The 25,302-nt window shown below is 40.5% G+C and overlaps 1 protein-coding gene across 10 annotated transcripts in view; it reads left to right on the top strand.

Annotated features, from left to right (window-relative positions):
- The window catches only part of BZW2 (basic leucine zipper and W2 domains 2), a 76,438-nt gene that overhangs the window by 49,109 nt on the left and 2,027 nt on the right, over positions 1-25,302 (top strand). For 9 of the 10 annotated variants that reach the window (XM_048838299.2, XM_048838302.2, XM_048838297.2 and 6 more), the window contains 6 exons: positions 2,257-2,392; positions 7,758-7,867; positions 9,660-9,830; positions 10,235-10,381; positions 14,174-14,312; positions 23,737-23,859. In XM_048838299.2, the coding sequence (XP_048694256.2) occupies positions 2,257-2,392; positions 7,758-7,867; positions 9,660-9,830; positions 10,235-10,381; positions 14,174-14,312; positions 23,737-23,859 (826 nt within the window). The remainder of the gene's footprint in view (positions 1-2,256; positions 2,393-7,757; positions 7,868-9,659; positions 9,831-10,234; positions 10,382-14,173; positions 14,313-23,736; positions 23,860-25,302) is intronic. The other variant, XR_012667226.1, reaches the window with a different exon arrangement.

The raw sequence follows: 25,302 nt of genomic DNA, 5'->3' as shown, positions 1-25,302 counted from the left end.
ATTCAGAACCAAATACAGTCTATCAGTAGGTTATAAACCACTTAGAACCCTGTGGGAAGTTCGGAACTCTTCTGAAATAACTTGGGCATTTTGTAACTCCCCAACAGAGGTTAGTAACAGTGTTAAGTAAAGGAAGAGCTCTTACAGATTTTCGTTGCCGATTACTTTAACAACAGCTTAGATCTGAATATCTTGGTGGTTTTTTTTATTGTTCCTAAGTGGGTTAATTAAAGATTTTGAAGTTTTTCCTTAATAATTAATTTAGGCTGCATTTTGCAGCTAAATGAGGATTGTATAATAATACCCTGGAACTAAGAAAATGATCCTGTACATAAGGTTCTCAGAGCTATCTTTTTTTTAACTTTATTAGTTCAAATATTCTTACAGCATCAACAGTGTATTAGGCATTTGCAAGCAGGAAGGCAAGGTCCCTGCCCCAAAGATATTGTATTGAAATGTAATAAACTTAAATAACTTTTTAATTAGAACCTGTCCCAAAAGACCTTTGTAAGAAGAATGTTTGGTTGGGGGTGTGGTGTGAGAAGAAACAGAAAACACTTAAACAATATTATGTGACTTCAGATCTTGCAATAACCTTTCAAGAAATGCTAAAGTTCAATTTGTAGATTTCTGAAATTCAGAAGGATTTATAAATATTAATGTTGTAGGTTTTTAATACTATAATACATTATTTTTTTATGGAAAGAGATGTAACAGAGTTTTTTCCCTGTGTCATTTTTCAAATGTTTGTGAAAAAATGTTTCTGAATAATAGCAATGTGTTCCTATTATTATTAGTGCTTTGGTAGTTAAAGATGTTTGTTCCCTTTATAATCTCCCTCTCTGTGCAGCCTATAGGAGTGTAGAACTCTGCTGTCAGTAGTAGTGGCTTTAAAAATAGCAGCTTTTTGCCCAGACTTCAGACCTGATGTGATTGGGTGCAACTTTACTGAAGATGGGTGCAACTTTACTGAAAATCTTTGTCCCAGGGATTTTTGTAAGTCACATGCACAACAATGCAAGCGGCACATCAAGAGTAGGATGGTCAGAAATTAATACTGGTTTGAAGTGCTAAAATGGGGAATGCACCCAATTTGGCTTCCAAGGGGTATACATAATCCTCCTTCTTTATTCGCCAAAATGGGGACCAAAGAGATGGGTGATGTAGCAGGAAAAGCAAATATCTGTAGGGGAAAACTAAAGATGCCTCCCTCTTACTAACAGCTTTGCTGGCAGTCTCAAACTGGAAGTTCTGAATTACTTTCACTTTCTCAAGGTTACGTTTCAGGTAGCACATTTATAGGCTTGGATAAAGAAGACTTAAGTCCCCATGGCCATCAATCAGATAATTTGCACTGGCATTACATTGGAATATTTTAAAAATAGATTTCAGCTCTCACACTAAATGTTCTGGCTTCTGAGAGTTTTGACCCTGGCCGTTATTTTACCATTGGCATTTTCCAGCGTGCTTATTGTCTGAACACTTTGGGTTCTATATACAGAATATTAATAGGTCTCCTGATGTCAGTGTTCCTGTGGCTATTGATCGTAATTCACGGTTACAGTAGATTAAACAAATGCAATTTAAAATGCACATTTTAGATTGGTGCTATAAAATATAAATTCCATTTTTCCCCGACCTGGATCTGTTGGTTTTGATAACATTCTTTAAATAACTTTTCCTGCTAACCAGTTAGCTGCCATGCTACTCTGGAGTCAGTCTGCACCTTCTTTGGAAAAAACAGCATAGCCAAGTATTTTCTCACCCATATATTTATAAGTCTTCTAGTCCTCTTCATCTCAGATTTTCTTATGTTTTCTGTTTGAATCACAATCTTCTTTTGCTTCACACAGCAGGAAAGCTTGTATTTTCTTCTCAAACCAATTTGCTGCCTTACTGTAATTAATAATGGGAATGATGAGGTCTCAGAAGCAACTTAGATTCCTGCATTTCCTTTGTCAGCTTTATCAAGAATATCAGTATTGCTTAAGTTAGGAAATTATTTTGAATTTTAGCTCAGAGAGAATCTGTTGTAATTGCATTTCCTGTAAATGTGGCAATGTGTGATGCTAAACTCTTCAGGCCAGATTCTGTTATGGTTCTGGTGAGTAGCACTTTACTCCACTAGCATTCCCATTGACTTCAGTGGGACTGTTTTAGAAGTAAGGGGTTCATCATCTGGCCCTTAATGTTCTTTACGACACATTGTCATTCTCTGTGGCTCAGATATGCCTGTTTGTCTGATCTGATCCACAGCTCCTGTTGTTCCTTAAAGCCTTTTCTGAAACGGAGCAGACAAAGTTAGCAATGCTCACTGGGATCCTGTTAGGCAATGGAACACTTCCTGCCGCCATATTGACAAGCCTTTTCACTGACAACATTGTCAAAGAAGGTAATTTTTTTGTGTGTTGTGTTTTTTATTTTTAAATTTTTTTTTCTGATTTTAGCTTTAATAGGTTTGGGGAGAAATGTGTTTTGTACAACATACGTTAATATTAGAGACAAGGTGGGTGAAGTAATATCTTTTTAATGCGCTAACTTCTGTTGGTGAAAGAAGAGAAGTTTTTGAACTCCACAGGGCTCTTCTTCAAGTCAATAGTGGGGGTCTCTTATACCGTGGGACCATCACAGCAACAGCTACATAGCAAACAACATATATTAATAATGCTTCCCCCTCCAAAAAAAAATAGCTAGCCCTGCACAGCAGAGTGAGACACCTCACACCAACCATCATGACAGACTCTAAACCAGTGGTTCCCAAACCGTGGGGTGTGTCCCTCTTAAGGAGGCACGGAGGAACATTTGAGGGGGCAAAGTGGGGCCCAGGCCAGCCCTCAGGGAGGGGTTGGGAAGGAGTGTCACCCAGCTCCGCTCTCCCCTGGCCACAGCCGCAGATCCAGCTCCAGCTGCAGTTCCGGCTGCAGCTGTGCTCCTGGCCCCGGCCCCGGCTCCGGCTCAGGCTCCAGCCCTGGCTGCGGCTCTGGCCCCACTCCCAACCACAGCTCCCAGGGGAAAGTGGACAAAGTCCATTATGGGTAAGGGGGGGCTCATGACATAAAAAGTTTGGGGACCACTGCTCTAAACCCTCAGGGTTTAAACCCTGCCTGATCTGTGACTGACATCCCCCTGATTGATGGGCATAATTGATGCCTGTTCTGTCTGGGGGAGAGACACATCCTTGGTAGATAGGTGTTTGGTATACAAATCCTTCTCTGCAAGGACTCACAAGTCCTATGGAGATGCAGCTCACCTGGCAGTCAGCATCAGCCAGCAGACTTCCTGAGCAGGTAACCCATGCCCAATCATGAATGGTCCATGCAGATATGCTATCATTAGTGAACCCCCATAATACTTGTTTGTTATCAGAGACAATGCCAAGTATGAGAACTTTTGCTCCAGATGGGGTCTAACTGTAGGATTATTGCCAGATGCCTTCCCCCCTGAAGTATAAGAGAGGACTTCTCTATGCCTGTCTACTGATTCCCTTGATACCCAGAGTGATTTCCAAGATCAAAAGGTCATTCTTGTAGCTAATATGGGCTGAGGCAGTTTTGGCTGATATACCTATTACAGATGACCATCCATCCCGGATCCAGCTCCCAGACTGTCCAGACCTGATCTCTCAGTCCCGTGGCCAGATGCTTTACCCAGACCCATAGTTACTGCATTTGGTAGCATGGCTATTGGCTGGCTGAGTACCATGGACTGCTCCCTATAGGTCAAGAAAATCCTGATACAGAGAGAAAAACATCCACCTGAAAAATCTTCTAAATAGAAATGGTTCTCAGTAAGGGCAGTCCAACATGGTCTGGATCCTATCCAGGCCCCAATACCAAGATCCTTGGCTACTTATTGCATTTTAAAGTAGACCAACCTTTTGTTCAGCTCTATTAAGGGCACTCTCCATAACACAATACATCTCACTGTGTTACCATCTGGCTGGTGTATCTTTTCCATAAAACATCAAGTCTGCAACATGGAGCAGCCCACTGATCTTTCTCAAATGCTATGCCTCGGGCGTAGCTGTAAGTCCAACTTCAGGAGAGCAATACTTCAATCACTGTTGGGTATAGCTGAAATTCTTCATTTCCCACCATCCTGGGTGGGTACTGCTTCCCAGTCAGATCAACACAGACCCATACTCGAAGAAAAAAGAACAGTTACCCTGTGTTAACAGTGTTCTTCAAGGTGGTGTTAGTGTGGATTCCCGGACCTGTCCGCCATCCCCAGTTTGATTCCTAAGCAAACAAAGTCTTTGATACATGAAGGAAAGTCATGGCCACTCTGCCCTTTATGTCCTTGCATGGGAGCACAAAAAAGCACAGTGCACATATGTGACCCCAGTGGACACTCCCATTAAAAAAATCTGAACTCACATGAATGAGGCACCTGTGCATCTACAGTGGGATTGATAGTGTTACATAACCTTAGACAGCCACGGTAGGGTAAGTAACTGTTCTTTCAATCTTATGGTGCATTGTGATATTTCTTCTGCTTTGGAGACTTAATATTTTTCCAGATGCTCCCCCCGCCCCCCCCCCCCCCAACAGATTGGTCTGTGAATGTGGGTTTCCCATCATAACTCATACACATACTGGCAATGTTGTACTTTTCTTTTTTACAAAGGTATTTTTTAAAATGAAGCTGTGTTCACTGCAAAATACTGCAACTGTTTAAAGCAGCTCTGAGTGGAACATGTTCTCCTTTACTGCATGCTAACCCTAATTACGTTTGTTTTCTAAATGCTACAGAAAGAAAGGCCACAGCTGCAGCCCTGCTCTGCCATCACCCACAGCTTTCACGATGGGAATAAATCTAAGAGAAAATGCAAACAAAAGCACTAATCTATGTTTTAGGGTAATGGCCTGTAGTGCTTTTAAAGGGCAGCCTTTTTTAGTTACAGGAACACAAGAGGCATCTGAAAACACAAAAGCTTAGGATTTATTTTTACCTTGAACTACAAATGCCAAATTTCAAATTAATGTTGAAGGATACAATTTTATGCCCTGTGTAAAACCAGAGCAAAAAACCTTACAGTATGAACCCATATTCTTAGGCTTTTTAAACTTCTGACAGCTCCTTACTTATTCCTAGTGCTTTTGATTCTTGGCATATATTTGCCCCAAAACTTGCATGTTTTTTCTATTGCTTTTTGCAGCCAGTCAGCCTTTTGCTGTTACACACTATTGATCTGTACCATACAATGAAGTATCATGTGGCCCAAGTAGCTGCTGTGAGGTATCAGACTTTCAGTAGAAAAGGTGTGTTTAAAGCAAAATCTTGGTAATAGCTGTGCTGAAAGGCATTGCTGCATGAAAAATCCTTATGGTCACAAAATGGAATGTTTCCCTCTCCTGAGTTTTCTAGAATGTCGTATTCTATAGTGAGTGGTATGTACATAAACTGTGGATAATGATTTCTAACTGTAAATGACTTATGTTGTCTTTTATCCAAATTCAGTTTTGGAATGCATAATTAATTTTTTTAAACTTTGGTAGAGTGAGCTGTGGTTAAAAATGAGCTGTTTTGCAGATACATAAGCATAGGCATGCATTGTTCTTTAAATCTTGTGTAAGTCGAACACACTCTTTCTCACTGCTGAATAGTCAGAGGCTATGTAACTGTATGTTTGCTTCATGTCCATTTCAACTTGACACACTAATATAAAACTAAAATGCAAAGTAAAAAGTCTTAGGCCTGATCCTGAGAGGCGTTGAGCATCTGCAGTTCCATTTAGCACTCGTCTCATGCTCATGCCCCACAGCCAACGTTCCACTACATAAGATTGGAAAAACTGCCATACCAATGTCATTGAAAATCGTGCATATTATTTCTTTCTCTTTGGGGATGCTCAGGGAATAATCTTTTCAGAAGATAGTTTATGATTCGCTACAAATGAAAAGAGAGAAAATGAGTGTCTGTAAATTGGCAAATAACAACTGTGTCATGCTTGCTTCCTACCTAGCTATGTCCTATTTTCATTTTAAAACCAGATGATTTTGAGATGAGGGAGAAGATGATGAATATTTGGGAGCCGGTGGGGCAGCTGTTGTTTATTTTTATGATGTTAGCACCCAGGTGCTGTAGTTATGTGCCAGAACCCCATTGGGCTAGGCATTGTGCAAACACAACAAAAAAAAGTCATTAAAGTTACCTGTAAAAAACCCTATGCAATTTCAAAGAGAATGCACTCCTACTTTAAGATATTACATAAGTGTTTTGAATAGCTACAATCCCATGGTGATTCTAGATACAAGAACACAGAAGAAAAAATAATACATACTGTATATTTTTTCTTCACTAATCTAAACCAATTACAAAGGAAGTAGTGTTTGGTTTATCATAATAAAGCACTTACTGTATAACTCTGGAGAGTTTTCATCAAGTTTCCTCCAGTGCATAATTTAATTTCTTTCAAATTATTTAGACAGTCAAGTATCCTTCTACCTAAACTGATTCCCTATTTAAATCTGTCAAAATTCATGTATTTGTTTTTTTTTTAAATCGTTGTGTTATACCAATAAAATAAAAACCAGCAGGATCTTATTAAAGGGGAAAAGGCAAAATACCACATTTTTTGTGAATACAGAAAGAATCTTAGTAAGCTGTTAGTTATAGCTATAACATTCCATTCAATCTTATATTTATTCACACATTCATTCATACACACGCACACACAGGTTCTGCAAGGTTGTTATCATAGTTACCAGCCTTAGAGTTGCTCATGCCAAGCCACTGGTCAGGTGGCCTGGACATGAGGAGGGAGCAGAGCCTTGTCAGATGCTCATCTGATGCTCCTGGAAGTTGGTTTGCAGAATCAGACCCCAAAGTTCTCACTTTCTAGAGTCCATTTTTATAGGAGTTTCTTCCTATGCCAGTCTATGGGAATTGCTTCATCATGGTGTTGCTGAATCAATCAGCAGATAGCACATTCCTGACGGCTCTGTGCTGCCAGATGTTATCTTGTTCTTTGGTTCTCCCATTCTTGAGGCTGTTGGGTGGATTCCAGTCTGCCCTCCGGGGGTCCTCTGGTTATTTCCACTTGACGCCTTCTTCAGCCGATGGACACTGGATTCTTAGGCTGGCAGCTCCCTGATCATTCAGTTATTACCCACACCAAGGCATCCATCCACATACATCCTCTATCTCTATTTTAATCACAATTGTTAATACAACAGAAGGGTGGGGAGTCTCTGGGTGCTGTTTCTGTTGTTACAGAGTATTGCTTTGAGTCTCTCTCTGTGTGAATTGCTTTGAGAACAGACTCTGTCTTAGAATGTACTAACGCAATTAGCAGCTTGCAAGTTTCACAAAAAGAGGGAGAGAAACAGTACCAAAAACCAAGAGACCTCTTAATTAGTAATACCCTGGAATTTAAACTATGGGGAATCAAACTCATTTGTGATTTTAATACAGAACTTCTTTAATATGATCCAACAATTAACGTAGTCTATAAATGAAAACAAGACCAATTGCAAGGAAAACAATTGGGGAAATCTGATTGGTTCAATGCAAATATAAAAACAGCATGTTTGAAAGTAGTTGTGAATTTTGCAAAGTAATTAAAGAAAATAAGATTGCATTTAAAATAAAAATAATCTAAACACAAACTGTAAATGCTTGTTATCTTTGACAAAGAATCCACAGAACGCACAATCTTGCTTTCTACCTAGTTTGTTAAAATCTCTCAAGCATTGCTAATTCATTCCAAAAGTTGCTGAAGTGTGTGTTCTTGTTTACTTTATTTTCTTAAATAGGAATTGCGGCATCTTTTGCTGTAAAGCTTTTCAAAGCATGGATAGCAGAGAAAGATGCCAACTCAGTTACCTCCTCTTTAAGAAAAGCCAACTTAGACAAGCGATTGCTAGTAAGTACCATGTATTTTCTGGGAGTTTTTGTTGTTTTAGGAAGAGGAGGATATATAAGGCAGATGCTACTTTGTCATAAATGTTAATTCCCACTAATGCTCCCTCCCAAAAAACTGACATATTTTGAATCACAGTAATAATGTTAGAGCTACTGTCCCTGCATCATTGTTAAAGCATCAGGTCCTGTAATTTTTTTCCGATCCACTTTTTTGTTTTTCCATAGCAGGAAGACTGAAGAATATAGTTTAAGAAGCCAGAGAATTAACTAACTTTTATTTGTCACTGTCCACTGAAACTCTGGTAATAACAGAGTATAAATAACCAGTATGTGTGTATTTGAGGATTTTATTTTATTGACGTAGTTTGTTAGTTGCAGAAAACCATGAGTGAAGCTGCAGTGGTTTATGAAATTATTATACTCTTGAAAATGAATTATAGCTCTATAATTTAAAATTGTGAAATAGTGTTGGGATATCCTCATAAAGTGAATACAAGACTAAGCATTTTGGTAGTCAGTGGTTCTAAAATGATAGCTGCAGAACCACTAGGAGCAGTGTGTGGTCAGGCCAATGGCCTTGCGGTTCATGCATATAATTCTTGGATCATCAACAACCTGAAGTGTTGAGAATTGTGGGTTCCTGGGAAGAAATAGTTGATTCTTGCTGTCTAATGTGCAGGTCTCTTCTTGCATTTGCCTGAAGACGCTTGGATTCATAGATTATAAAGCCAGATTATAAATCTGACTTTCTGCATAACACAGACCAGAGAGTTTCACCCAGTAATTCCTTCTTCTAGCCCAATGTGCAACTAAACTAGATCATATTTTTCTGTAAAGACATCAAATCTTGATTTTGAAAAGTCCAAGTGATGAAAAATTTACCATATCTCTTGGTAATCTGTTCCAGTAACTAATTACCCACATAGTTTAAAAAAGAATCTTTATGTATTATTTCCAGTTTGAACATTGCTATCTTCAGCTTTTAGCAACTGGATAATGTATAGTGCTATTGTCTACTAGATTAAAAGGCTTCAGTATCAGATGATATCTCCTGTGTAGGTACTTGTAGACCAAGATAGATAAGTAAATAGAGTGTGCTCCTTTAGTGTCTGTCATAAGGCCTGTTATCCAGATCATGAATCGTTCTTTCAGACACCGGGAACCGGTCAGTAAATAACTGCCATCCCCTCCCTGACAAGATGATGTGCTAGTTATAGTAGCAGACTTGAGAGTTGTCATCTATTTTTTTTCATGGTTGGATTCTCATAATTCACTGGTCTGCTGTTGCTGTGACTTGTATGGGCTGAATGATGCCACACTTGTGAATGAGTTATTTTAATGGTGTCCTGTCTATTTAATGCAATAATTTTCCATATTTATTGGATGGCTCTCAGAAATATTCCTATTCACTTTTGTGCAGTATATGGTAAATAACACACTGATATATTCTCTCAAAATGTAAATATATAGAAATGCTCTGTGTTCATAGTCTCTGATCTTAGCATGGTGGCTTTATGGTCTATGTTTTGAAATATTATTTTAAACTCAAGGTTTTTTCATGAATATGCAGACTTAATATTAATTTGTAAATTACTTGTCTTTTCTTTGTATATAACCTGAAGAGTTGTAGTTTTTTCTCTGTTACCAACTATCTCTAAAACAAGCCTATATAAAAATTAATGTGGTTTCTCCACTGAAAATGCAAACATTAATTTTCTTTTAACCAGTTCTCCTTCCTCACCATAAGCTTTCTTGGTAGTTTATTTAACAGAGAAGCATTCTCTGCCTCCTAGGAACTATTTCCAGCCAATCGGCAGAATGTGGAGCATTTTGCGAAGTACTTCACTGATGCACGGCTAAAAGAGCTCTCAGATTTCCTCCGAGTCCAGCAGTCACTGGGGACTCGTAAAGAACTTCAAAAAGAGCTACAGGAACGTCTGTCTCAGGAATGTCCAATTAAAGAGGTGGGGAGAGGTTTTTTATTTTTATATTCGTACTGTTACTCAATTAGGCAAAGACTTAAATGAATAGTGACTATAGGGAAATATGTATATACCCCACAGGCTTTCTCTACCCATCTTAGAATTATTTAATTTACTCCTATTTTAATTCTATACAAAAACATAATCACAGGGCTTCTGTGCTGTCAAGAATGGTGCTAGAATTATTTTAGTTTTACATTGTACATAAAGACTTGAAAAATGAACAAATTTTACTCTATAAGGTATTTTAAGGAAAAACCATGCCTTTCTTACATGATTGCAGCTAATTCCACTTTTTTTCTGTTATAATCCACACCTTAGTGTATTTATAGTTCAGAATTTTATCTAACTGTACAAACTATTGTGGGAAGTTTTTCTTCCACCAGGTAGTGCTTTATGTAAAAGAGGAAATGAAGAGAAACGATCTGCCAGAGCCTGCAGTGATTGGACTCCTGTGGACGTGTATAATGAATGCTGTTGAATGGAACAAGAAGGAAGAGCTGGTTGCAGAACAAGCACTTAAACATCTAAAGGTGTGTATGAGCGTGCATGTGCCAAGATTGTAAACAAGAAAATACTCCACAGGTGTCAGTAAACTTTTTTTTTGGACGTTTAAATCAGGAAGGCATAGAACCTGGTGTGACATTGATATTAAGTATTAGAACAACATCTTGCATATATGAGGAATAATGCCCTGTGCCCGCTATATGGTGACTGTCATCGCTTTTGGCCAAAGTACTGAGGAACATAAGGTGACCTCATAAGGATACAAATACTTTACAATGTGGCTGAAAAGTATTCAAAAGCATTTAAAACAAAAACAAAAACACCAACAATATTATGGCTAGTACTTCCCAACTGAATTGGGAAGAATTGGAGAATTAGTATCAGCCAGTTGAATTGGGGAGGGGAGCATAATTCCACTGAAGAGTTCTGGTGAACTTGTAAACTCTGAGAGTGAGGCTATGCTCACCAGTCTTTTAAGACAAGCATATGTTAAATGATGGTTGGGAAATTGCTGAACTTCCAGTTTCATGTATGATAACATGGATCTGTGCTCTGCACACAATGCCTTTCACCTTTCCAAATCTCTAATATTGATTGCCCACTACTGCTGTCCCGTCTTCCTCAGTTCCTTCTCCTAAGGTTTGTGTTCAGCATACACAAAGCTTGGGGTCCTGCATCTCCATAGGTTTTGCACCTTGCATGTTGGTCATGGAGCCTTTTCCAGCTGTGGGACCAGATGGGAAGAAAAACTCAACACAATTGTCTTCCAGCAGGAAGATGCATTTTGGAGTTCCAGCAGTGGCTTTATTTACCACTTTGGGGTGGTGATTGGTTTAATCACTTAATTCGTAGTTGTAGCATTGCATCTATGAGGTCAGATTTTTTTTTTTTTAAACATAGGGTGTAGTATTAACAATGCAGCTCGTGTATTAAGGGACAGCTTTCAGAATATTAACACTGGAAAGAGAAATAAATAGACAAGTTGTTTTTCAGTACATTGTGATATACAAATATTGTTGTCTTGTAATCCAGTCCTGCAAAATTTACTCTCGGAAGAAGTCCTTACTTTTGTGAGTAGTTCCATTGAGATCAGTGGGATCTCATGCCTGTGTAAAGGTTGCAGGCTTGGCCTGTTGATATGTACATTGACCTAAACCCACTGTCTCAACCCAGAACAGCACATTGTCTGTCCATGCTGGAAGAAGAACAGGAGGCCATGGCCATAGTTTAATTAAGCTACAGCTTTATTCACTTTAAAATATCTGGGAGTACCCGGCAACAAATAGTACAGTACAGGAAAGATGGGGGTCGGCTCCCCGCTGTTCCAGACAATATGCTTGGCTGCCTTTTCACCTCCCTCTCCAGGTTTCCAGAGTGTCTGATTCTTTCCTTCCTTTTTTTCTTTTTTAACTGAGGTGAACAATATTTGCACTCTGTGTCCATTCCCAGTCTGCCAAAGAGTGTACAAGGAGTGTCAGCCGGTCCCATAGCCTGCCTCTCCTTCCATGCCAGCTCAGGGTTGCCTCACTCCGTAGGCCCAGATGTGAACTGGCCAATACCTTGGAGGCTCCATCTGGCTGCCCAGTATACAAAGTCCACCCCACCGCTCAGTTGGCCTGTCTGCTTGATTCTGAAAGTGGAAATACAAGAAAATAAGTCCTGATTCTCTACCTGAGGTCTCACGTACATCCTGTATGCCTTTGAATGCTATCGGCCAATTGCATGAATCAGTTTGGCTCCTGGCCTTAGCAGGGCTGTAGCTGTTGCAGCCCCTATCCAGAAAGAGTGGGAACCAAATTCTTGCACTGGTAGCCCAAGATTTGTAAGCCCCTTTTTTAAAACTGTAACCAATTGGTATGTTGTGAGAGGGCCTTCCATCATCATGAATAAAGAGGGGCCCCTCTTCAATGGGTCTCTGTGTTGTATAAGTCCTTAAAGCCCTTACTGGGCAAATCCTTGCCTTGGCCAGCTCCTGTAGCATTATGGACTCATCATTGCCTCCCTCTACCCCCACAGATCAGTTTTTGAGAACCTCAGGGTTAAGAAGACTGATTGCTTTTCCCACTGAAATCTCTCCACTCTAAAGCCCTTCCTGAATAATAACATTGAGGCACTAGTTCACTGACTTTAAAAGCTGCAAAAATTTGGGCTATATTTTTTAAAATAAACTCCTTAGTATTTATGTAGCAGCAGGAGACATTAATCTCTGGACAATATCGGAGTCCCACTGACATTATTGAATAGAGACACATAGCATGTATTGTTATCTCTCTCAACATCTGTATCCAATTAAACAAATGCTGGACAATTGAAGGGCCAAAGAGGGAAGGATCTCAATGCCCCAAGCTTGCACTTCAGGGCTGGCACTGTTGCACTGTTGATAAATATTTGCGTATACTGAGGGAGAGTGTGAATATTTTACTTGCTAATATTGACTAAGTTCTAGCAATTTTTGTAGTTGTAATTGCTTGGTGGGAGCTTAAATAAAAGTTAGAAAAAAGAACCTTGCAATACTATACCTCAAATTACCAAGCTCTTATTACACAAACTGTGTAGCTTGTGTCTCTGCCAAGGAGAATAGCTGATGAAACATGAATACTTGGCCCAAGTGCTTATGAAGTTTTTACTCAGTCCTCTTCCCATTGACCTTATTAAGTAAGAACTTCAGGATCTGACCCACTGTGAAGCTATTTAATTCAGTCTATGAACACACTTATATTGAAGTGACCCTTTTAGTGTGAAAAGGACATGTTGAGGAATGAAATTTTCACTAATCTAGGCAATGATGTAGGCAGTAGCTTTGAAAATGTACATTTGGGCAATGGGGCAGACCAGGTGAAGTTTGTCTCCCCTCAGGCTCAAAATTGTAAGGGGCCGAGTACCCTGGCCCCAGTACTGAAGAGAAACCATTTAAGCATATGCTTAAGTTTAAGGTTGCAAGTAATCCCACTGATTTCAATACAACCCCCTAATGAGAGGGAAAGAAATGAGAAAGCAAGAAAGGTAAATACTGACTATTTAGAAGGAACGATCAGATGAAAATAAGGTCATAACTGGCATAACTTCCTTCTTCAAAAGGAAGAGAAGTATTTCCATAACAAAATGGAGTTCTGACCTTTTACGAGCAGCTACCTTTTTTCTTTGGATCTTTAATTGTTATGGTAAAGGTCATAAAAAGGACCATTACTACCTTGCCAGTGTACTGTATTAAATGGTTTATTTTTGTGTACTGGAAAAGCTATTGTGTTCTTTGCACAAGGAAAGGTCGCTTCTAATTCATGCCCCAGCATGTTCAATTTAATGGTTTTCACATACTGGATTTATTATGATCTCTATAAGCCTCTGTGAAACTGGGGATTTCAGATTATCAGGAGCATCAGTTCTGGGTGTGTGACATTGTTGGTGCTCTCTTTGCAACATGTAGCATCCAGAATATTGTTGAAACATCATATATCATAGTTGCTTATCTTCTGTTGTACCAAACAGCATACAAATAACCATACTCTGACATAATGGGTCTTATAACTTCACTTTACACAATTCAATAGCAAAGTGAAACATTAAAATAATCCATTGCAAGTTCCCCAACTTTTGTCTTACAAAAGCTTGTGCATTTGTGTAAATGGCACTAATGAAATAAAATTGCAATTATTGGCAATAAATTCTAGGTGTCAGTGTAGCAACCACATCTTTCTCTAGGTGATTGTTTTTCCAAAGATGAAATTTACAAGGAGTTAAATTGTAGTAATGGTGTCTGTGATTTTTCACTTTCAGTATTTCTATATAAAATAATTTGCCTTTTTCCCCCCCTCTTCCAGCAATATGCACCCCTGCTGGCTGTGTTCAGCACCCAAGGCCATTCAGAGCTAATTCTTCTCCAGAAGGTTCAGGAATACTGTTATGACAACATCCACTTTATGAAAGCCTTTCAGAAGATAGTGGTACTCTTTTACAAAGGTATATGTCCATATCCGCCTTAGTATGCTGTACAGTGAACATTGTGTCCTGTGCCTACTGGAACACACTGTACTAAGATAATGAGTAAGTTTGGCATGTATTTAGATTCTGAAGCTGGTCTCTCTGGTCTGCGCAGAAACCACTTAAACCAGCCAGAGATAGAATTGCCCCTGTAAAAGGAGATTCTCCATTGCCGTAGAGATGGAGGAGGTGGGCATGGGCACTTCTTACACAAGCCACCCCCTCACCAATGATGTAAGTGTGTGTTTGTGTGCGGGGGGGGGGAGAGATTTACAGGCATTTTGCGTGTTGGAATAGATATGGTAGACCTGAGTTCTGCTAGACCTGCTGGCATCAAGGACCTAATAACAGCAGTAAGCTAAAGCAAATTCCTCCTCCTCTAACCTATGCTGGAGCTGGGTAGCCCTAAATCATGGAGTCACAACTGTGATACGTGCAGCTGCCTCACCTGTATGAGGGAGGGAAGGGGGTGATCAATGTTATCTTGAAAAGAATAGTGATCAAGGTCTTTTGGCTTTTATATGGGCATTATTCTGTTCCCATTGATGTCACTGGCAAATCTTGCCTTGACTTCAGTGGAAGCAGGATCAGGCCATAGCTAGGCACTGTCAGATCCTTGCAGAAGCCTTTATTTCCAGGATTTCATTTTTGTAGTATAGATGTCTTCTTAGTAGGTTTATTCAGTTCAGGTTGTCATAGAGACTAATAGTCTTGCACTGCATGTGAGAGGTGGGTGATAAGCAGTTTGTTCTAACATTCTTGCTATAAATAGTTGAAGGGGGAAAATCAGTGTGACTAGAAATGCTCAGTATAGATTTTTTTTGTTCATATTGAGTGTTCACGTATACTTTCAAAAATACACACAGCTGTTGACTAAAGTATTCATATAGATTTTCAGAAAGCAGAAATAAGTGAGTCAACAATATTTATTCCTATCCTTATTATGTCTACATAAACTGACCCTAGTAGCATAAAAAAATAGAAAATGTGACCTTTTGAGAAAAATTAAGACTTAACAAGACACAAACATTCTAATTTGATTTTCTTTCATGCATCCTCAATAGATGGTGTTCCATCCTTAGTTCATTCTGTATATGCTGGATGAGCATTGTACTTTTCTGCATGTTATTTAAGTTAAGTGCCACAAATGATAACATAAATAGTTTAAGTAGATTTGTCTTCAGTTTGTGGTGTAGGGGACCAAAAATGAATTTAAATAAGTAACAATGTAAATGCATGAGGAACAAAGCTATTGAGAATTATTTGTACAGCTGTTATGGATAATATCTTTAATATGTTTCTGTTGCTTTTATGAGGAAATGTATATCTGATGAGAAATTATAACAACTAATAGACTCTCTTTCTTTGCCAGTTTGAGCCCAATTCAGAATATAGCAGTGACTACAGTCAGGACTGGGACAGCCATGCTGTCCCCATCTTCTGATGCGGGCTGTATTTTATTCTAAGCCTGTCCACCAACCCCAGTACAGTGCAACATCACAGTTTTAACTCTACTTTTTTCAGCTCTTCTTTGCCAGGGTGCTAGGAGGAAAGGTGGTCTCCCTCTCTCTAGGGAGCTCCTTCATTCCAGGTTCAGCTAGCCCTGTCTTTCTCTCTCTTGTAACCCTTCCTTCCTGGCTTTTTATCAGGTAGGTCAGCTGAGGGCTAATTAGTCCCTTACCTCCCCAGCTTCTCCTTCTGATTAGCTAATTATTTAATCAGCCACTGATTATGGGGGGAACTAATTGAGGCTACAGTGATCAGAGTGCTGACATGCCTGTCAGATCTGTAATAAGGTCCACCAATAATGATGATAAAGAAGGGTTTTTATATTCATACTTGCTTGGAAATAGATGCCAGGCTGAATTTAACAGAGACTGTATGGTGTTGAAGGCCTCATGGATTATTGTCCTCTAGCATTTCTATATGCATGTCAACATCTGCTTTCATGGGCCAGTCCATGGCTTCCTCCAAGCGATATATTCCCTGGGTTTTACCCAGAGAGTCAGGAATAGCTTCTCTAAGGCTAGCCATGTACCCCTACTTAATATTTGAGTCTGGCATGGATATTTTAGATATTGGGCCATGTCTGTTGCATGGATAGACTGTCACCATCTCCATTTCAGGGGTGGAACTTGCATCCACCCCTACCATTGCTACAAACAGGTTATTTCATCAGAGTCTTGGAGATTTGTGAGGTCTACGCATCTCTGTAGTTTCACGTGTGCAATCACCTACTAGCTAAGAAGTCCACCAGGTTACCAAGAGCTGTGGTGATGTGGAGAGGACAGCAGCTCCTCTTTCCCCTCACTGAAGGACTGATTGTCTTTGGCCCAAAGGCCACTGTGGTTTAATTGGGATCTCCAAGTCGTAAAATGGATGGGCCATGAATTGGAGAGATTTCAGAGTACCTGATCATCTTCTTTGTATGGTGAATCAACACAGCATATGGAATAGCTATGGTTGGGATTAAGAAATGCCAGTAACTATCCCTCAGAACTCTCTTGGATAGTGCACAGTGTGACACCCTGGATTCTCACTCTGTGGAACATTATTCATTACAAGGGAGTTTTTCAAAGGTGCAAATGGTAGTTGGACAATGAAAGTTAGGCACCTAATTGTTTGTGATTTTGATAATGTCTTCCTTGGACTACCTGCAGGGGCATTCCTAACATCTAAATTATAATCCTAATTTTATTATATTTCCCCACGCTTCTGGCTAAAATAGCCCCATAAACCTGAATTGCTTTCTAAGAGGATAACCTGGAATTTTCTCTTAATGTATCAGCAAAATATAGAGAGTCTGTCTGAATGTAAACTGGAAAACCTGAGACTCTATGTTCTTACTCTAAAATCTGTCCCTTTTGTAATGTACAGATATAGGTCCAGATTTCTTCATGCAGTGTGGCAGCTTTGTGCCAATCTGACCTTTAAAGCCAATTTAACCAGCCCAGAGAGGATCATCCTCATGTAAAGGAGATCCTCTAGTGATTTAGAGATGATCTAGGGGCCCCTACGTTATTATGCCTCCCTGCTGCTGGCACAGCACGGAAAGGGATGTGACTAGGATATCCCTGAGCTATGCCGGCGATAGGTTTTCCCTTCCCCGACTCTCCTGCTCCCACTGCACCTCAGTGTAACTTTGTTCATCTGGCTGGACTGTGTTGATCTGAGCAACATCAGGATCAGAGGAGTCTGCAGGTGAGCCTTTAGCAAGTTTTGAACAACCCCTGATGTGTATGGTGTTCATTTTGGCCTCAGCTGGAGGGTCCTGGTTCTAATCTTTCATTACTGTTGAAGAAAGTTTGTATATATAATCTCTTTTAGTTGATATAATTAGAAACTGGTAGTCAAATTTGGTAATTATTTATAAGGACCTCCACATTGCTGATCCACTGTCAGTTTAGCAGTAAAAGCATTTGGAAGTCTTAAAGCCAGGAACCAATAATAAAACAAGACCTTTAAGAAGTTCTGTATTAGAGCTCTAATTATAATAAATTCTCGGCCATGTAGAGCCTTTAAGACCGGATTCAAATCCCATTGAATATGTTGGGAGTTTGCTAATGACTTCAACATGAGAAGGATCAAGCCTCTTATCAGTGCAAAAGACCAAAAATGTTCTGTTCTGTGTATATATTTTATTTATATTTATAAGAAATATGTAAAAGAGCACCCTTTACACTCTTAAAAGTACAATTAACGATAAACAGAGGCTGGCAATTGCTCACTGACAGTACAACCCCAACAGCAACACAGGTCTAACAAAAAATTAATAAGCCTCACTCTTCCCCCAGATCTCTACTGGCCAGCCATCATACGTAGGATGATGTAAGCTTTCAGTCCATTCTAAATCATAGAATATCAGGGTTGGAAGGGACCTCAGGAGGTCATCTAGTCCAACCCCCTGCTCAAAGCAGGACCAATCCCCAACTAAATCATCCCAGCCAGGGCTTTGTCAAGCCTGACCTTAAAAACCTCAAAGGAAGGAGATTCCATCACCTCCCTAGGTAACGCATTCCAGTGCTTCACCACCCTCCTAGTGAAAAAGTTTTTTCCTAATATCCAATCTAAACCTCCCCCACTGCAACTTGAGACCATTACTCCTTGTTCTGTCATCTGCTACCACTGAGAACAGTCTAGAGCCATCCACTTTGGAACCCCCTTTCAGGTAGTTGAAAGCAGCTATCAAATTCCCCCTCATTCTTCCTTTCAGCAGACTAAACAATTCCAGTTTCCCTTAGCCTCTCCTCGTAAGTCATGTGTTCCAGTCCCCTAATCATTTTTGTTGCCCTCCGCTGGATGCTTTCCAGTTTTTCCACATCCTTCTTGTAGTGTGGGGCCCAAAACTGGACACAGTACTCCAGATGAGGCCTCACCAATGTTGAACAGAGGGGAACGATCACGTCCCTCCATCTGCTGGCAATGCCCCTACTTATACAGCCCAAAATGCCATTAGCCTTCTTGGCAACAAGGGCACACTGTTGACTCATATCCAGCTTCTCGTCCACTGTAACCCCTAAGTCCTTTTCTCCAGAACTGCTGTCTAGCTATTCGGTCCCTAGTCTGTAGCAGTGCATAGGATTCTTCTGTCCTAAGTGCAGGACTCTGCATTTGTCCTTGTTGAACCTCCTCAGATTTCTTTTGGCCCAATCCTCTATTTGTCTAGGTCCTCTGTATCCTATCCCAACCCTCCAGCGTATCTACCTCTCCTCCCAGTTCAGTGTCATCTGCAAACTTGTTGAGGGTGCAGTCCACGCCATCCTCCAGATCATTAATGAAGATATTGAACAAAATTGGCCCCAGGACCGACCCTTGGGGCACTCCGCTTGATACCGGCTGCCAACTAGACATGGAGCCATTGATCACTACCCGTTGAGCCCGACGATCTAGCCAGCTTTCTATCCACCTTATAGTCCATTCATCCAGCCCATACTCCTTTAACTTGCTGGCAACAATACTGTGGGGGACGGTGTCAAAAGCTTTGCTAAAGTCAAGGAATAACACATCCACTGCTTCCCCCTCATCCACAGAGCCAGTTATCTCGTTATAGAAGGCACTTAGATTAGTCAGGCATGACTTGCCCTTGGTGAATCCATGCTGACTGTTCCTAATCACTTTACTGTCCTCTAAGTGCTTTAGAATTGATTCCTTGAGGACCTGCTCCATGATTTTTCCAGGGACTGAGGTGAGGCTGACTGGCTTGTAGTTCCCTGGATCCTCCTCCTTCCCTTTTTTAAAGAAGGGCACTTTTTCCAGTCATCCGGTACCTCACCTGATCGCCACCAGTTTTAAAAGATAATGGCCAATGGCTCTGCAATCACATCCACCAACTCCTTTAGCCTCTCGGATGCAGTGCCTGTGGCCCTATGGACTTGTGGTCATCCAGCTTTTCTAAATAGTCCCAAACCACTTCTTTCTCCACAGAGGGCTGGTCACCTCCTCCCCATGCTGTGCTGCCCAGTGCAGTAGTCTGGGAGCTGATCTCGTTCGTGAAGACAGAGGCAAAAAAAGCATTGAGTACATTAGCTTTTTCCACATCCTCTGTCACGAGGTTGCCTCCCTCATTCAGTAAGGGGCCCACACTTTCCTTGAATAAAACATCTTCATTTCTGGCTGAACTATAGTGGGGAAAAGACTGAATGTAAGTAATATTGGATTGCATATTATATCATGTTCATTAAGCACAGAATCTCCTGTAGCTCTACTAAATTTATCTCTAACTTAGAGACCCGGGGTGAAATCTTGGCCACGCTGTGGTCTCCGTCCAAACTTCTGTTGACTTCAGTGAAGCCAGGATTTCATCCTTGAAGAACAAATGTTCCTAACATGGAATAAAACCTTTTTTCTGTTCTGTAAAGGCCACTAAAGCTACGTTTTATTAAGTTCCTGAAGACGTTTCTGGCCTTGCAGAACCCCCTAAAGAGACTGAAATAATTAGGAGTTCTCATGGGAGATATACACTCACTTGCTGCACCTGACTGAGGCCTTAAAGATGCTAATGATTTTATTTTGCTTGTCTTCATTTTGGGGTCTTTATAATAGACCAATTTGAACCACCTCTCTGAACATGCAATCTATTAATCCTCCACTTAAGGAGATCTTCAAGCTTAATTTACGCACAATTTTCTATGAGGTAAATTTCCTTATTTCTACTCAGTTACTCCAATTATCTTCCCTAGCAAGTGGAAGGTGGCTTATGAACCTTTCACAGCAGAAAATACACACAACAGAAATGCAAGCATTTTGCCACAGTTAAACTGTGGGTAACATTACTTGCATAATAATAATGATAATCAAAAAGCCCCATCTAAGGTTCTGTCTTTGCTACAGTTAACTTAACTCCTTTCAAGTTAGCCTACCTCGAGTGAGAGCAGCCACACTGCGAAACAACACATGAGCTACAGTGCGATAAGTTGCGCTAAACAGAAACTGTAGCCTGTACCACCTTATGGGCCCCTTAACTCAAGTTAAAAGCACCACCTCACTCAAGTTAAGGGTTTTTGTGTATGGACAGGACTTGAGCTAGGGGCAATACTTGAGTTATAGTTCAAGTTAAGTCTGCAGTGAAGACACCTTAATGAAGTGTGCCTTGGGACCTCTCCCTCTCATGATTGATTTTAACCTGGGGTTCTGGTGGTGGGTGGCTGGAGTAGTAGTTAGCTGCACTGGCAGGGAAACCAGCTCTGGATCTCCAGGGCTGACATCACCTGGGGCAGAGGATGTAACAACACAGAACCATGCCAACCATAAAATTCAACTGAAACTATTACAGCATGTAAAAAATAATTGCCATAATCTTTAATCAGAAATACTGTAGCTAAAATAAATCACCCCCAGTGTTCCCATTTCTTCAGAGGGTTATCATTAACTACACCCTGTCCTGGCTGATTGCTTAATTGAGCATCTCTGCACTGACAGGAGAATATTATCCCTTACAAACACTGGAGGCATGAATGAATTACCAATGATGTTTCTCAGAAATGAAAGGAAAGACGTGATTGTCATTTCTGTAACTGAAGGTATTTTTATTCCTTCTCTGGGTGCATTTTCTGTCAGTGCAGGAACATTCACTTCATTTTAGTGCCAGAGAATCATATGCAGGCAAATCTCTCCCCCACCATCTTGGAGCCATTCTCATCTTTCAGGCAGGTAATGAGACTTTTTACTATCCTGGATTTAGACCTATCTAATTTTTGTAATGCTTGACCACTAGAATGGGCTCTACTATTATTGCAAGTCCACGATCCTCAGAGCCCCAATTCAGGAAAGCATGTGCCTAACTTTAGGCACTTACTTATATGGTATACTGAATAGGGGCCAATAGTTCAGTGATGTGCATTTGCAATATTTTCCATACCTATGACCCCATGTTATAAAAGTTTCGATCCCTTCCCCACCCCCACTTAGCCAGAAAAAAATGGAGGCTAGTCACAACATCCTTTTCTCCCAGGGGTTATGATGCACAGGTTGACAATCTGTGTCATCGGTTGCTGCATTTCTTACAATTTCATGCACGCGCTATACAGTGTATTGGAGTACAGTGTTTTTTCATGAAGAAATTATATTTGTAATCTCTATTAAAAGTTCCAAGTCAATACTTTTGAAGCTTGTAGCTTATATCCTCTAAATCGGAGTCCAAATGTGTGTTATAGACCTAATGCCAGCAAAATGCTGGAGCTACGGTAAAGAATATTGGGTTGACATTTGTTTAATGCCAAATGTCACATCTTCCTTATAAACTTTATTTAGTTCCTGTATCTAATTTTTTCTCATAACTCTACCATTTCTAGTACTTTTGAGTACAGGTTCCAAGAATAGTGGATTTTTTGTTGTTCAGCTACATTTTTAGCTAAATATTGGAACTGAATTTTTACAAGGGCAGAGAATGATGGTTGTAGGTACAAGCAGACGTAGTCTTAAACAGGAATTCTGTAGTCTTGCGCATGCGCACACAACTGTGCCACCACACTGTTTTCAAAAGGTGTGACACTCCTGCTCTTCATCTACCTTCAGCTTGTTTGTTTGCTGATAATGTCAAATTGGATGATGGCTTTTGATAGTAAACGGTCCTTGTGAGACCAGAGGGACTTCTAAACACATTTCACTTGTTTTCAGCAGATCTGAAATCTCCAGGGAGACCCAAGTGTATTCAGTTTCTACCCATGAGTGACTGGTTGGCTTAGCTACTGAAACCTGGTTGGCTTAGGGTATTTGTAATTAGTTCTAGGTTACCAGTTCAAATAGTTCCAGGTCACTACTATCTATTTGCTGTTCCATGGCTTATGTGAAGTGAGTCTGTGGTCTCAGTCCTGTTTCTGTTTACACAGATGTTTTAAAGATGTTTGTTCATTTATTTCATTATAATTGATCCAGTTAATTTTCTTCTGTCCTTCACTGCTGGCATCTGCCTATAATCTTTGTGCCACAGTAGAATATGGCTGTGTCCTGGTATTCAGCAGGGTAGCAAGGGGAATCCCATATTCCTGGTATACTGGGCAGCACTGAAGAAACTGATGTAAATCACTTTCAAAAATGTGCTGATTATGGGGAGGAGGATGTTAGTTTGATCAGTACGTGAAAAGGAAAATGGTGGCGACAACCAAAGGTGCTGTTTTTATTCTGGCCTCCTATGTCATCCAATGGCCCTGAAGGCTAAACTGCATCACAGATATTGGCTCCACGACAGTCACTTATTCAGCTGCAAGACTTGGTTGGATGGCAGAAACTCTGTCACTTGGGCTAGAAGCTTATTGTTTCACATCAGCTAGGATCAGTGGGCATCCTGGCTGAGTTTATTAAGCCTGATGTTTCTCTTGTCCTCAATTATTTTGTTCTCGACACTTAAAAGAAGAGTTTTGGGAGCATGGTCCCTTTAAATGATTCCCCTGATGACTACTGTTTAGTCAGCTGGGAAAGATAAGAGACTTCACATTAGGATGGAATTTTTGTTAATTTTTTCGCCACAATTCTAGCAGTTTTTACTCTTGCATAGCTCTATGAGTCAGCAGCAAAAGAAACTACAGTATTTCTTACTGAGGTGAGTCCTAAGATATACAGGTAGATTTTATTGACTTCCTTTGCAATTGGTGTGTTTTTATATCTCTTATTTAAAGCCAATTGAATAGAGGAGTAATTACTCTTTACAGAAGCATGACATTGAATAGTTTATTTTAAGACTAACATATTTAGTTAATGACTGACTTTATGGTATGTGACACAGCTGCGATCTCTTATGTGACATTCTGCAGTTACAGCCTAGTGTTAAGTACAATGCCGATTCAAAGCTCACCTCACTATGATCAAAGTGATTCACTTCTTACTGCCTCAAAACCTAGCAGTTTTTCAGTTGTCTTCTGTCTTATAAAAATATGCTTATCTTTGCAACCACTGCTCTGAATTTCAGCTGATGTCCTGAGCGAAGAAGCCATCCTGAAGTGGAATAAAGAAGCACATCTTGCGAAAGGCAAAAGTGTATTTCTTGACCAGATGAAGAAATTTGTTGAGTGGCTGCAAAATGCTGAAGAAGGTACAATTCCATTTAAGTTAACAGTATTTAGTAGCCTCTTGGCCATTCCATTTTGAAGATGTTAGTTGTATTATAGTAGTGCCTACAGGTTCAGTCAGGACCCTGGCCCCACTGTGCTAGGTACTATGCAGATGGATGGTAAAAGACAGAACCTGCTCTAAATTCTTTACAATCTTAGTCTTTAGAAGGCAGGCACCACTGACTGTTTTTCATGTCATTAATAGTGTCCATGTGAAGTCCTGAGCTCTTAGAATTCCATGTGTCCTGCCGGGTGAATTTCACTGAATAGCACTGAATTCCTGAACGAGAAGAGCAATCATAAAGGCATAAGGACTGTAGTTGCTGTTAAAAAAGGAATAATGGGAAGGGAAATGAATGGGTGTTTGGGCCCACATTTCCTTTTTTCTGGTGCCCTCAAATGGTAAACACTTCCCTTCTGGTATAAGAACAGGTGAACTGTCCCTTTAAAGACTGCCCCATGTTAGTTGTTTTGAGTGGCAGGTGTATAATTATCACTGTTGACTTGCCCCCTCTCTTCTGCTCAGTTCAAACTGATAATTTGACACACTGTTTCCTTCAATTTCTTGGGGCTGCTGATTATTTGTGGCTGCTAAACACAGTGGTATCAGGTTATCAAACATTATTAATATTCAGAATTTTATGGAGGGATTATGAACAGCAATTCCACCACATAGGTGGCAGCATAACTGAAAGATTGTCCTTTTAACACACACCTTGGAATATTAAACTTTGACCAATTAAAATGTTTGCATGTCCGGCAGTAGTCTTACACTTTATTTATTCTCCTCCCACTACTCCAGTGCAGGGGCATGCACAAGCCCCCCAATCAGTGGGGGGCACAGAACTTTGCTGGGGCAGGGAGAGCAAACTGCTCTGTCCCCAAGATTAGGGAGGAAGGGAGAGCCAGCTCCACCTGCACTGGGGCTGCTGGGGGAAGGGGAGAGAACCAGCTTCACCTGCTGTAGCTGGGAGAGCCAACTCCTCAGCCCCGAGCTGGGGCAGGAAATAACAGCTTCTCAGCACCGGGGCCGTAGAGGGAGGGAGGGAGAGGCAGCTCCACCGGCACCAGGGCTGGGGTGGGCTCCTCCCACCCACTACTGTAATAGACCCCCTAACCTCTGGCTGAGTTACTGAGGTCCTCAAATTGTGATTTAAAGACTTCAAGTTACAGAGAATCCACCATGTACGCTACTTTAAATGTGCAAGTGACCCAGACCTCATGTTGCAAAGGAAGGCAAAAACCCTCCAGGGTCTCTGCCAATCTGACCCACAGGAAAATTTCTTCCCAACCCCAAATATGGTGATCAGTTAGACCCAGAGCACATGGGCAAGACCCAGCTGACAGACACCTGGGGAAGAATTCTCTGTAGTAACTCATCCCCATCTATGGTCCTTTCACCGTCCATTGGAGATTTCTGCTGC

This window comes from Caretta caretta, chromosome 2 (genome assembly GCF_965140235.1).
Source record: "Caretta caretta isolate rCarCar2 chromosome 2, rCarCar1.hap1, whole genome shotgun sequence".
In the NCBI taxonomy this organism is placed as follows: domain Eukaryota; kingdom Metazoa; phylum Chordata; order Testudines; family Cheloniidae; genus Caretta; species Caretta caretta.
The sequence above is the reverse complement of the archived record's forward strand: the minus strand, read 5'-3'. Positions and strand labels throughout refer to the sequence as shown.